Source organism: Cynocephalus volans, chromosome 12, assembly GCF_027409185.1.
Source record: "Cynocephalus volans isolate mCynVol1 chromosome 12, mCynVol1.pri, whole genome shotgun sequence".
In the NCBI taxonomy this organism is placed as follows: Eukaryota; Metazoa; Chordata; class Mammalia; order Dermoptera; family Cynocephalidae; genus Cynocephalus; species Cynocephalus volans.
The window spans coordinates 51,761,217-51,775,484 of NC_084471.1; the positions used below are offsets into that span (position 1 = coordinate 51,761,217).

The 14,268-nt window shown below is 35.5% G+C and overlaps 1 protein-coding gene across 2 annotated transcripts in view; it reads right to left on the reverse strand.

The window, feature by feature from the left end:
- Positions 1-596: 596 nt before the first annotated feature.
- YEATS4 (YEATS domain containing 4) overlaps positions 597-14,268 on the reverse strand; it is a 31,351-nt gene continuing 17,679 nt past the window's right edge. For both annotated transcript variants that reach the window (XM_063075696.1, XM_063075695.1), the window contains 3 exons: positions 10,009-10,101; positions 9,746-9,833; positions 597-1,375 (listed from right to left, as the gene is read on the reverse strand). In XM_063075696.1, the coding sequence (XP_062931766.1) occupies positions 1,206-1,375; positions 9,746-9,833; positions 10,009-10,101 (351 nt within the window). In that variant the 3' untranslated portion in view covers positions 597-1,205. The remainder of the gene's footprint in view (positions 1,376-9,745; positions 9,834-10,008; positions 10,102-14,268) is intronic.

Below are 14,268 nucleotides of genomic sequence, written 5' to 3' on the forward strand. Positions count from 1 at the left end.
TAAAGCAACAAAGTAAAAAGTAACAAGTAACCAATCCACCAGGGTAGATAAATTAAAAAGTATCTTAAAGTGCCAGAGTGGCTAGCTATGACTCTACAGAGAATAGAGAATCCCTGCATTAGACATAGGCATTGTTGCCACTTTTTAGGAGCTGTGTAACTTCTTAATGTTCATGATTTCCAAAATACTTTCCTACCTATCATTGTCCCTAGGTTGCAAGATGGTTCAGCCTACATGCCTTCAAAGATTAAGTATTACTGAATGTTCAAAAGTAGATGAGTCCAAAAGTAAAGGAATCACCATGTAGACTTAAATAGAAGAGGTTAAGGAGGAGGAGTTTAAGAAATCAAGGGTGGTGAATGAAGCTGATGCACAGCTGCTTCCTATGTGCCTTTGGAACATGCATGAAGGATTAAATACTTTTGTATATGAAGATTAATGACACTGGTAATCAGACATAAGGAAACAAGATATGAGGTCACAATACTACGGAGATGCGTTAATTGCATTGAGGAAGCTTCAAGAAGTCTTCAAAGAGGAGGAAACACATCAAGAGACAGAAACAGGATCTGTAAACTACATTTATTGAATGCACACTTAACACATCATGTATAAAAGAGAATGGGGACAGGTAATAACTTGAAGAAATTAAATATACACATTAATTTTATCTCTAATTCTAACTACTAGAGAAGTATAAAATTTGTACAAGTTATACTTTATTTTTTTTGTCTTTTTCGTGACCGGCACTCAGCCATTGAGCGCACCGGCCATTCCTATATAGGATCCGAACCCGTGGTGGGAGCGTCGCTGCACTCCCAGCGCCGCACTCTCCCGAGTGCGCCACGGGCTCGGCCCACAAGTTATATTTTATAATGAAATTCTAATGCCTGTCAAAAGAATAATAAGCTACACGTATACTGCAATGAAAAATTTTTTAAAAATTGTGCTTAACATCATAGAATTTCCCTAAAATGGGTTGGTAAAATTACTATACAGCATCCATTCTCATTACACACATATATTTCCCATTAAAGATTATTTGAATAGTACAAATACTTTGACCCCATTGCTGAGAAATCAATCCATGGTCAACAATACATATGCAGTTCCTCTACATCACAGTATTTGGATTAAGTCCTTTTCTCCATTAAAGTCCACCTTATTTTCAGTTTAGCTTACTACCAAGTTCTCTTCAGAACTGTTTATATGTCTTTTGTCTGATCATCTTCTTCGAGTTTCCTGATTTCATTTTTTAAACAATTTATAGTTTCACGACTTGCTTTTAATCTCTCTTTAAGTTCTGCGATTTCAAAGCTTGTTTTTTTCTTGGCAGCTTCTAATTTTTCTCTGGTTTTTACTTCAAGTTCTGCAACTAAAGAAAACAAATACTTTTACTAAATTATTTAATTTTTCCCACATGTCCAAGATATGTCATAGAGTAATAAATATGGCATTTCCTTAGGTCAATGTTTCCATGATGAAATGTAAACAACTTAAGATATATAACAATAAACATGGGCAAGAGGGTCAGGGGTGGGGAAGGTAAGAAAGTCTGAATTCCCAAGATAGAATCTAAGATGTTTTCTACAACTAAGAATGAAATTCTAGTCACCAAGTTAGGATTTGAAGACATAATGTCCTTGCTTTTCTCCATATACACATTAATTTGGAAAAATGGGGGCATACAAACCCAAGAGATATCAGCTAATAAGGAGACCTAACTAAAAGTATTCTTAAATTCATGTTCAGGTGAAATTTACATAAACAAAATCACACTACCAAAACAAGCCCATATTTTTTTTCCAAAAAAGGTAGCAATAACCACCTAAGTGTGAATTCCAGCTCTACTTATTAGCTGTGACACTCTAAGTTATTTCACCTATGTTCATTTCCTCATTTATAAAATAGAGATTATAATGACAAACACCTCATAGTATTAGTATTTTTTATTGAGAAGATTTTAAATAAATTAATGTATATAAAGTACCCCGAATACTGCTTAGTACATAAAAAGCCCTATCAACTATTATGACAACAGAGAAACACTAAATGATATTTGAAACATTCTAGCTGGACACATAACACATCACTTAAAAAAAAAAAGTCATTACTGCAAGATAGTTTCTTTTTTGCATGGGGGGGTGGGCACTGGCTGGTATGGGATCTGAACTCTTGACCTTGGTGTTACATGCTATTGCTCTAACCGAGCCAACCATCCGCCTTACTACAAAATAGGATACATCTATTTAAATATGCCAGTTGGATAATGTAGCATCAAGTTTGATAAAGAAAAATGCCTGCTTGTATCCAACATTTCCATCTTGTGGACATTTTAGGTAATTGCTGCTAATAACCATTAAAGCACAGTTGTACTTTCACTAATATAAGATGGCCATTAATTGGAAGCAGTTTGGTTAAAAAAAAAAGAAAAACACAAAAACAACAACAAAAACAACAACAAAAAAACACAAAACAAACACAAACACAACAAAACAAACACAACAAAAACAAAAACACAAAAATACCCAACTTTGAAATTGGAAAGATTTGAGTTCAAATAAACTCTTGGTCTCTTAGCTGAATGCTGACATCTCTAAGTCTCCCTCAATCTCTTCTATAGGATAAGGTTAAAACTATGTACTTCTCAGAGGATTTAGGAGAATTAAGTGAAGTAATTATATGTAAAGTACATAAACAGGCAATCAATATTAATGAGTACTTTTCTTATTTTGCTCACTGCTGGTGAGCTGCTTTCTGTGATACATCCTATAACACAAATAAATTTTTATACTGCCAAACTAATACATATTTTTCTTTGTAATTTCTTTCATTGCTCCTATTTACAAAATTATTTATTTTTAAAAATAAGTATTACACACATAAAAAACTAAGATACTACCCTTTCTAGGGTAGACAGTGAGAAAATATCTCCTTCCACCCCTGCCTCTCCCCACCCCCCACCACCAGCCAATGCTTCTTCTCAGAGATAATCACAATTAGATTTCTCTGGTATTTTCCTAGAAATAGTCTGTTGATATATAAGCACATACCCAAGAGTGGTTTCGTTTTCTTCCCCACAACACAAGTGTTATCATACTATACACACTGCTCTGCACCGTGCTGTTTCACTTAACATTGTATCTGGAAGCTCATTCCATATCACAGAGCTGTCTCATTCTTTTTAATGACTGCAAAGGACTTCATTGAGTGGCTACATACAATTCATTTAGTCTGTCCCCTATTGATTCAGAGTATTTCCAGTTTTTTTCTATTATAAACAATGCAATAATGTATATGCTGTGCTTAATCATTTAAGTACACTTAAAGGATAATCAGTATACTTGGAGGATAAATTCCTGTAAGTGAAACTGTTAGATTAAAGGATATACTCATATGTACTTGTAATTTTGGAAGAATGCCAAATAATTCTTAGAGGAGGTACTAATTTATAATTCTACTAGCATTGTATGTCTGTTTCCCTATTGAAATAACTTTTTGGTTTTATTTAATCTGAAAGGTTAAAAACAGTATTTGTGAGTAGTTTTAATTTGCATTTCTCTTATTGCTGCTGAGGCTTACTAATCTTTTTATGTTTGAGACATTTCTCCCTTCCTTTCTATGAACTGTCCATTTTTCCTTTGCTCATTTTCTATTGGGTTATTGGCCTCTCTTATTGATTTGTAGGAGCTCCTTATACAGTAGTCCCCCCTTATCTGAGATTTCACTTTCCACAGTTTCAGTTACTCATTGTCAACCATGGTCTGAAAATAGGTGAGTATAGTACAATAAGACATTTTGACAGAGAGATAACACATTCACATAACTTTATTACAGTATGTTGTTATAATTCTTCTATTTTATTATTAGTTATTGTTAATCTCTTACTGTGCCTAATTTATAAATTAAATTTTATTACAGGTATGTACGTATAGGCAAAAACATAGTATATATTAGTCAGGTGTTGTATAATGACAGGGATACATTCTGAGAAACGCATTGTTAGGTGATTTCATCACGCAAACACCATAGAGTGTATTTACACAAACCTAGATGGTACTGCTTATTACACACCTAGGCTATATGGTATAAGCCTAATGCTCCAACCACAGTCATATATGCAGTTGGTTATTGACCAAAATGTCCTTACACAGTCCATGTCTGTACAGGGCTCAGTATTATTCATTTCAGGCCCCCACTGTAGGTCTTGGAATGTATCCCCAGTGGTTAAGGGGGGGGCTAAAATATATTAAGGAAACTAGACACTTGTGACATGAGTACAATTTTTCCATGGCCTGTCAGTCTTCAGACTTTGTTCACAGTGCTTTTTACTATGCAGAAATTCCTATTGCCTTGTACTCTCTCTCTCCACAGCAATCAAAAGAACATATATTGAGTGATAGGCACTTCATTAGATACTGGGGTACAGAGGTAGAAGATAGGCAAGAACAAAAATGCAGTACAGTGTCACAAGGTAAGCACAGGGAGCTACAAGAGTAGACTGGATTCATATCAAGGGGAAAGAGTATGTATGTATCAAGGAAGGCTTCTTGGCAGCAGTAAAATCTGAACTGAGTTTTATAGAATAAAAAAGGAGTTAGGTAAAGTGGACATGGAAGGCCCTGGAAGCAACATATATACATTTTGGAGACCACAAGGAGTTCTGTATGACTGTAATAGGTAGTTGTTTTAAATCTAATCAGGAAGACCTGACTTAATTGTCAAAAAGACAGCATTCACTGTAGACATATTCTTGTTTGATTTAGTAATGATACTTTATTTCTGACAGCTCATAAGATTGCAAAGGGCACAATATACAGTCATGTGCTGCATTAATGACATTAATGACATCAATGACTGATCACATATAAGATGGCGGTCCCATAAGGTTGTAACAGATCCCTTACTGGCCAGCCACCAAAACAAAACAAAATGAAACAAAAATTATAATGGAGCTGAAAAACTCCTATTGCCTAGTGATGTCAGAACATTGTAGCCCAATTACCTTATTTTTTATAAATTTAGTGTAGCCTAAATGTACAGTGTTTGTCTACAGTACTGTACAGTGATGTCCTAGGCCTTCACATTCACTCACCACCCACAATTTCCAGCCCTGGAAGATGTATTCATGGTAAGTGCCCTGTGTGCCATTTTTCATCTTTTATACCATATTTTAACTATACCTTTTCTATGTTCATATATGTTTAGATACACAAATACCACTGTGTTACAACTGCTGACAGAATTCAGTACAGTAACATGCTATACAGGTTTGCAGCCTTGGAGTAATAGGCTATACCATATATAGCCAAATGATGCATTTCTCAGAACATATCCCTGTAGTTACGCGATGCATGACTATATATTAAATGCTTATATAAAAAATTATGTTTTTAATTTCCCAAAGAAGTCTCAATCTAGAGGGAATGAATCCAAAGATGATTACTTTTGTAGAGTCAATGTAACTTAGTAGTACAGACTGTAAGGCTTTGAGACAGAGATAGAACAACTTATTAGTTAAGAGGACAGACTCTGGGTTTAAATCCAGTCTCCATGAGGTAATTTCAGGCAAGATAGTAAATCTCTCTAGGGTCTTTACCTACAAAATGGGGCTAATCAAGGTACCTTTCTCCTAGGGTTATTATGGGTATTCAATAAGTTAAGACATGCAAAAACTTGTCTGGTATATAGTAAGCTCTTGGTAAGAACTCTATCATTTTTATTATTCCTTGTAGAAGCAATTACTACTATTAATAGTTAGATCAGTAGTGCTTAAGTAAACTTCCACTGGTTTATGATATAAACATCTTTACAAACGTGTTTAATATGCTCCATAATGAGCAACCTCTATCCTGAATATTATTCTATCTAAAAACATTACTAAATTTTTAGAGCCTAAGTTCTGAGGACTGCCTCAATTTCTGAGTCAAGTTCTAGCTCTACCACTGTATAACCCTGGCCGAGTTTCTTAAACTCCTGTGCCTCAGTTTCCTTTTCTAAATGGGATTACCTAATAAAGTTGTTGTGGAATTAAACATACAAGCTAAGAGAATACAAACAGTAAGCACTCAATAAGCCTGATATTTTATTATTACCAAATATTGAGTATCATACCCTCAAATAGGTAAAAGTATACATATCATTTTTAAGCCTTTAATTAATATTCACAAACTATTTTTAATAGTTTACTAGGATTACTAGTGATACTATGATTAACATTCATATTTCCTAAAAGGCTATAGCAATTTATACTCACACAAACAATTCATGAGAAAGCAAATTTCACCACATCCTCAATGGTACAACTATTATAAATTCCTTTTGGTAATTTGATAGGACAAATAAAGTTACTCATTACTGTTTGGTTCGCATTTTAAAAATTACTAGCAGGACCAAATATTTTCCTATTTTATTTACTGATCTCTTCCATCTGTCTGTCCCTGTCTTTTGTCCATTTATCTATTTAAGTTAAAAAAAATTTTCTATTTATAAATTTTAGGTTTTTTAAAAAAAAATAAAGGTATTAATCCTTTGCCATATTTTCTGCAAATTTATTTTTCTTTTTTGCCCTTTTGAAATACAGAAATTAAACACATTTAATAAATTCAAGTTTGTCCTTCTTTTAATGTAATTTCTTCTAGCTCCTTAAATTTAGAGTCATCCCTACTCAGGGTAGCGAGTAATCTAATTCTAAAAAAAAAACCAGGTTGGTTGATTTTTCTTTTTTTGGTGGCTGGCCAGTATAGGGATCTGAACCCTTGACCCTTGTGTTAACAACACTGTGCTCTAACCAACTGAGTTAACCAGCCAGCCCAGCTTGGTTCATTTCTTAAAAATATTTAACTACCTTTAATCAAACTGGAGTTTGTTTTGGTAAATACTATGAAGTGATGATCTAAATTAAGTTTTCCTACCAGAAGATTACCAATTGTGCCAACACCATTTATGGAATTAGCTTTTTCTTATTGATCTGATGCTGTTAAGAAAATGAACTGAATACAAAATAGGTAATTTACTGATAAAAACTTCTCAAGGTTATACAGCTCCATACATAAGCTTTAAAACATCAAAACAGATGTACAGAACAGCCTTTTCATAAAACATATTATTTATATCTACTTATACATAAATGAATTAATGACATTAGTTTTATTGAAAATACAACAATGTGGACATTTGAATAACAACTTAAAGTAGCCTATAAGTAGTGCTTTCACCTTTTCAAAGTGATCATACAGATACCTGTCTTATGTTCATAACAAAGTAGGCCAGGCAAATATTTTTGCAGATGCAGAAATTGAAGCATACCAATTTCCAGTGACCAAGTAGCAAAATTATAATTAGTATCCAGAACTTTTAACTTCTAGTCAAGATTTTCATGAAGATGTAAACAAAACACTGCCATAACCACTAATGGTTAATCAGCCATCTTCTTCCCCCCTGCATTAACATCCTTCCACTTTTTCTTTTACTTGATCACTCCTTTCAGCCTACAAATATATGGGTTTATTTTCCCCTGAAAACAAAACCTTCTTGACCCCATAACCTGCTTCAAGGGCTCCCTTTTACAGCCAAGCTCCAAGACAGAGTTGTCTATAGTGGCTGTCTCCAATTCTTCTCACCTCATTGTCTCTTATCCACTCCAACTGATTTTCTGTCTTTACTATCCTCCTTAAACTGCCCCTGTTAAGGTCATCAAGGGCCTCCATCTTGCTATATCTAATTTCTTGGCCTTCATCTTACTTGATCTTTCAGGAGTATAGGATACAGCTAATGATTCCCTAGCTCTTGATACACTTTCTTCATTGGCTTTCAGGACATTACATGCACCTGGTTTTTCTCCTGCCACACTTGCTGTCAGTTCTTAATTCCTTTTGTTGGTCATCTCCTCAACCTCTAAATGTTGGAGGGCCAGGGCTCAGTCCTTGGACTCTTTTTTACCTTCACTTACTCCTCTGATGGTATCATTTGTTCTCATAATTTATCAATTCCATCTGTATACTATTAATTTCCAAATTTATATCTTCAGCCTTGACCCCTCCTTGGATAACAGACTTTAGGGTACAATATCCCTCTCAACATCTCCACTCACACGTCTTACAGACATTTCACATCCACAAAACTACACTCAATTTTTCCCCCAAAACCTGCTCCTCTCTGACTTCCAATCTTCGTACAAAGCAATGACATTTTGGGGCTCTTCCTCAGGCTCAAAACCTTAAGAGTCATCTTTGCTCATCATTCTCCCATACCTCATTATTCAAACCATCAGCAAATGCTATTGTACCTATGGTCAAAATAGGTCTAGAATCTGACCCCTTCTCACCATTGCTATCACTCTGGTCCAAGCCACCATTCATCTTATCTGGATTATTCAGACAGCCTCCTAATTATTCTGCTTCTACCATTTCTGCTCTACAGTCTATTTCTTAACGCAGCAGCCAGGGTGATCTTTTTAAAATGTTAGTCTGATAATATCACTCCTTTGCTCAAAACCCACAAATGACTTCACATCTAAATCAGTTTAACAATCTAAAGTCCTCACATTTATCCACAGTTCCCTATATAACCTGGTCCCCTATTAACTTTTCTAGCCTTATCTTCCACTCCTCATTCCCTTGTTTGCTCTACTTTAGTTACACTGGCTTCCTTGCTGCTCCTCAGACATGCCAGGTGTTCCCTTACCTCAGGGCTTTTGCCCTTGCTGCTCCCTCTACATGTAACATTTTTTCCTCAGATCACTCCCTTACTCCTTTAGGTCTCCAAATGCTACAATCTCAGGAAGCATTTTTCTTGACCTGATATTTAAAACTCCAACCGTTCCCTCCCACCGTTTCCTGCCCTGCTTTATTTTTCTCCATAGCACCCAATCACTACCTTAAACTTTATTATTCTATTTATTTAATACCTGTCTTCTTCCCACCAGAAAGTAAGCCCCATGAGGGCAGCGTGTTTTCTCTGATTTGGAAACTGCTCTGTCCCCAGCACCTAGATCAATGTCTGGCATATAACTGGTGCCCAATATGTACTGTAAACAAATGAATGAAAGATCAAAATTCATTTACATCACCAAATGAACAGTGACATAAATGTTAACACAGAGATGGCAAATAAGTTTCATCTTGAATGTCAGCTGTAAATAACTGGTAGAAGATACATGGAGTAATGTGTAGAGAATTCTGAGGCCATGTCAGCTTAAAGGGAAAATATAGTAAGACTGATAATCAATGTAGCATTCAGGTATTCACCACTTGAACATTAATCTGAAACCACAGGTAAAATGACATAGGTAAAAATAGGAGATAAAACTAGTTCACAGTACACAAAAGTATAATTATGTTCTACAAGACTCTTCACACAGATTTTGTTAGCAAAGACTAGGAAACAGAAAATGATAGGCTAAGCAAGACTAATGAAAAGTTATACTTAAATGAAATTAGGCAATAGAATAGATAAGTAGTATTTCAGGGAATGTGAGAGGCTTTCACCTTTTTGAAAGTAGGGCTACTTTGGGAATAATTTCAAACATCTTTCTTACATATTCTACAGTAATACATACTTTTTTTTTGGTGGCTAGCCAGTATAGGGATAAAGTTAAAATACCTTGTTTTTTAACTTCTAAAAAACTTACCTATGTCATTAAAATAAGTTTAATAGCCACTAATCATACTATGCTTTCACCATTACAGAATAAATTATTTTTCAGGATTAATTATGAATATTAATTATGAATCATGGCACTTACATTCTGTTTCATGCTTATAGGCTCCTAATGTCAGCTGACGAGATGTTGTTAATAATTGTTGCATCATTGCTGTTGGGTCTTGAAATATCTAATGGGATAGAGTAAAAAAAAAAAAAAAAGCCCAATAACTTCAAATTTGTCCATCTTCAAATGCTTTTAAAACTCTCATTACAAAGTCTTACCACAAGTATTGAGAGTCAACTCTGTACTCCACATATAAGTATTATCAATTATGTTTCAATAACAAACAAACAAAATCTTACCATTTCATCATAGAACTCTGAAACCACTGTCTTTTTTCCCAGCATTGCATTGGTGTCTGATTGAAATAGCTTTAATAAATGATACAGGGTTACCTGTAAAATAAAAACAGATGTCACATCTGTGTAATGGTTTTCATCATCATCATGAGACACTGTCATTTCCTTAACTGAATTAGGGACTAGAATTAGTACCCATATCACCTTCAGGATCTTGTTTCAACTGCAACTTACTGTGGCAAATCACCCAAACTCTCTGTACTTTTATTTTCCTGTTAGGTACAACCATCCATCCATATGGCTTAACACGAATGTTCTGAAGAAACTAAGTAAGGATCTATTCAAGCACCTCTAGAGAATAACTATATATAAAAATAGCACAAGATACAGCTATGAAAATTAAACTGAGAAATCATTAATATAAATTCTTTTACTTATATAAGTGAAACTGCACTAATTGTGCAGGGAAAAATCGATAATTTCAAAAGGAATGACCAGTACTAAAATGTTCAGTGAGGGCAAGATAATCTCTTTGGAGATCTATAAGATTATCACATAAATAACACGGTAAACAAATTAATAAAAAGTTGGTAAGCAATAACTCACTTTGGCAACAGCAATATGTCTTTGAGTACTTAAAAACAGGTATAGTAAGACATCAAAGGAAAAGCTTTGCAACACAGTGTGATTATTTTAGCAAAGTAAAATCTAGCTGGCAAAAACATCAGAGTTCATGCTGAAGTTGCAGAAACCAATTCAGAGGCCTCAAAGATATTTCCAAAAAGTTAGCTAAAATCATTGTAAAGGAGTACTGTTCTTCAAAACACTCATAAAATAGGGAACAAGGGTACCCTGAAGAAGTCAGAAAATATAAAAATCCTTGCAAATGAATATGAATGTTTCACCAACTCCCCTCAAAGACAATCTAGCTCAATTTATAGATATATCAGACTTTCCTGGGCCAGGCTCAGCCAGCAGAAGTATCCTATTTAAAGGACACCTTTGAGTTTAAGATGGTGCAGTAAGAATATGGAAAAGAGAGAAGAGAAATGCACAGAATTCCCCCAAAATAACAGTAAAGAAAGATAATCTGAAAATGAGAGAGCATGAACTATGTGTCACATTTAAAGCAGATTATTTGACCAATTTCTGAAATAGATGGAAAGCAGATAAGACTACATGGAGGGATACTAATTCATAACAGAGAAAAGCCACAACCCGAATACTTAAGAAAAAACTGCATCAGAGGTGGCAGCCAGAGCTCCCAAGAACCTCAGAGAGGCTCCAAGCTCAGAGTTGGCAGGTGTCAAAATCAAGAATGCTATGGGATGGCTGGGCCTGTTGACCCTCACTGACAAGAAAGCATATCCCCCTTTGGTACCTACAATTTTTCTTCCCAACAGTCAAGTATGAGGGAAAAATAAAGACATTTTCAGATGGGCAATGGCTCCAAAAACTTATTTCTCAGGCATTCTTTCTGAAGAAATTCCTCCAGCAAAATGAAAAAAAGAAACCTAAAATGAGGAACAGAAAGGATCTGTCATCACTAGGAGTTGAAAGATATTATCTAAAGTTGAGAAGTCCAAAATTAGGGTGCTAAAATATATGAGATGCATGGGAGTAATTTCTAAAGAAACTGAAAGTAGTAACTGTTAGAAAGTGGTTTTCCTGGGGAAGGAATCAAAGATGGGGAGAATAAAGATGTTATAGATTGAACTGTCCCCCAAAGAGATATGCTGAAGTCCCAACTCTTAGTACCTGTGGATGTGACCTTGTTTGGAAATAGGGTCTTTGCAGATATAATTAAATTAAGATGAAGTCATTAGGGTGGGGCCTAATCCAGTATAAGTGGTGTCCTTAGAAGAGACACAGAGACAGGGAAGGAAATAAAGTCATGTGACAATGGAGGCAGAGACTCCACTGAGAGTCAAAAGTGAAGGAACACTTGGGGTTACTAGGACCCGAAAGAGGCAAGGGAAGATCTTCCCCTAGAGGCTTTGGAAAGAACACCGCCAACACCTTGATTGCAGACTTCTAGCTTCCAGAACTGTGAGAATAAATTTCTTTTGTTTTAAGCCACCCAGTCTGTGGTACTAGAAACACCAACAGAGCAGACTTGCATTTTTTTTATTTTAAAAATCTTCTTTAAAAACCATGTGCATGTCTGACTTTTATAATAAAAAAAATTTTTTTACAATTACATCATAAAGCTGTCCTTCCCTCAATTTACTATTCAGACTTCTAGACGAATTCATACAGTTACAGGCAATAAAAATTTCAAGACAGATATCCCTAATTTTGAGTAGTGTTTGAAAATTCTTAGAGCAATGAAATCACCTATACTTTCCTATTTCTAGGAATGAAAACCCATAGAAACAATCATTCTTTTTACAGTGGCTTGACCTATAATAGGTTACTGGATAACAGAAGTAAACCATAAGTTACCCACGTCTATTTTTATAAATAAACCGTTATATGACTTATTTTCTGTAAGAGACAACTGTTGAAAAAGCATAATGGTTTCACTGTACTAAAAGAACACTACAACACTTTTTAGGGAAAAAATTCAGGCCTATGTAGATTTGTGAACCTATTTAATAGATTAATCATTACAGAAGTGCAATAGATCATATTACTTTACCTTTCTAAGAGTGACTTTGAGAACTGTCTTATAATGAGGTTACAGGAAATAATGATTTCTTTCACAGATGTATTTTCCAATTGGGGGTGAGGGGTAACAGATGAAGAGGCAAAGGAGTAAGGCAGCACATCCTCACAAAAAAATGAAAACAGAGCAATCTTACAAGGTTAAAAAGAGCTTCTGCTCTAGCAACATCACAGGCTTCTCCACCCTCCCTCTCAACATCTGTTGAATTCTGTGCTCTATTCTCCCTAACAGACTATTTCTCATTAAGGTCAGGCACAGCATCTCATCTTTGTATCTTTTGCAATGCCTTAAACATGGCTTGCAAATAATATTTAACAATTTCTTGCTATATTAGTCTGGGTTTTTTTTTTTTTAATTTTTATTGAATCATAATTGATTATACATATTTTTGGGGTTCAATGTTGAGATATGTTGATCAAATCAATATTACTAGCATATACATTGTTACAAATCGTACTTATTTTTTATGCCCCTTGTCCAATCTCTCCCCATCCCCCCTCCGGCCTCCCCCTTGTGGCTATTTTAAATCTACCTCAAAGTAGGCTGCTATACTGATATCAGTTTTCATTTACTGAGAGTTTACCACTGCCAGGCATAGTAACTCATTTAATCTTTCCAGTAACTCTAAGATATCTTTATCATCCCCATTTTACAGATGAGTAAACTGAGACACAGGGAGGTTAAACAACTGGCTCCAGGCCACCCAGCTGTATGTGAGCCAGGTTTTGAACCTGGGCAGTCTGTGCTTGGGAAATTAATGAATTAATTAGGCTATTTATTATCATAACTTCATATAATTATTAACAGCAATGATAAAGCATATTACAAGCTCTGTGAAAGGAGATAGCCTTTCCATATTTTAGGTAAACACCCTTCTCAGGTGTTTTTTCTGTGAGTCCACGGGATGTGCCTGTGGGTAAGTGAGGGACTGCTCAAGGGCACCTTCTCCAGGAATCTTTGTCAGTTTCTCTAGGCATGAATCTTGCAAGCAATATAAAAGTCTCCAAACAGCATTTTTTAAAAATGAGTACCAGGAACCAAGGATATTACTGGTATGACAAAGAAAACAGTTGAAGGGAATAACTCAGAGAGAATACAGGTTACCTTGGCATTCATGTCCACAATCTCTCATGGACACATGACAACTAACATGGCACAAACAACAAAGTCCTGGTCTCCACTAAACATGTGTCTCAGCCCCCAAATGGGCTATTACCCAGTTAACGGAGTGCCTCCTTTCAGCACCTGATAATTGCTTAATGCCAGGCTGCCCCATGGAGAGAAATGATGGAGTGTCAGGTGCCATAGTGACTGGCACCAAGGCAATCTTGCCAGGCACTCAGGCATAGCCTTGGAACATGTAGCCTGTTTTCATCTTGCCCATGCTCCAGCAAGCACCACCTTTTAACCAGATATTCGGATCAAGTCTTATGGAAATCAATCCCCTTTAATCCAAAATCCCCTATCAATACACAGAGGTAGGCTGCCCTACCCAACAGTGAGGCTGCTTGACATTTCCAGGAACTGAGCTCAGTCCTTTCAGTCAAGGCACACTTTAAATGCCATTTCATTCCTTTAGCTTCCCCAAAACTCTT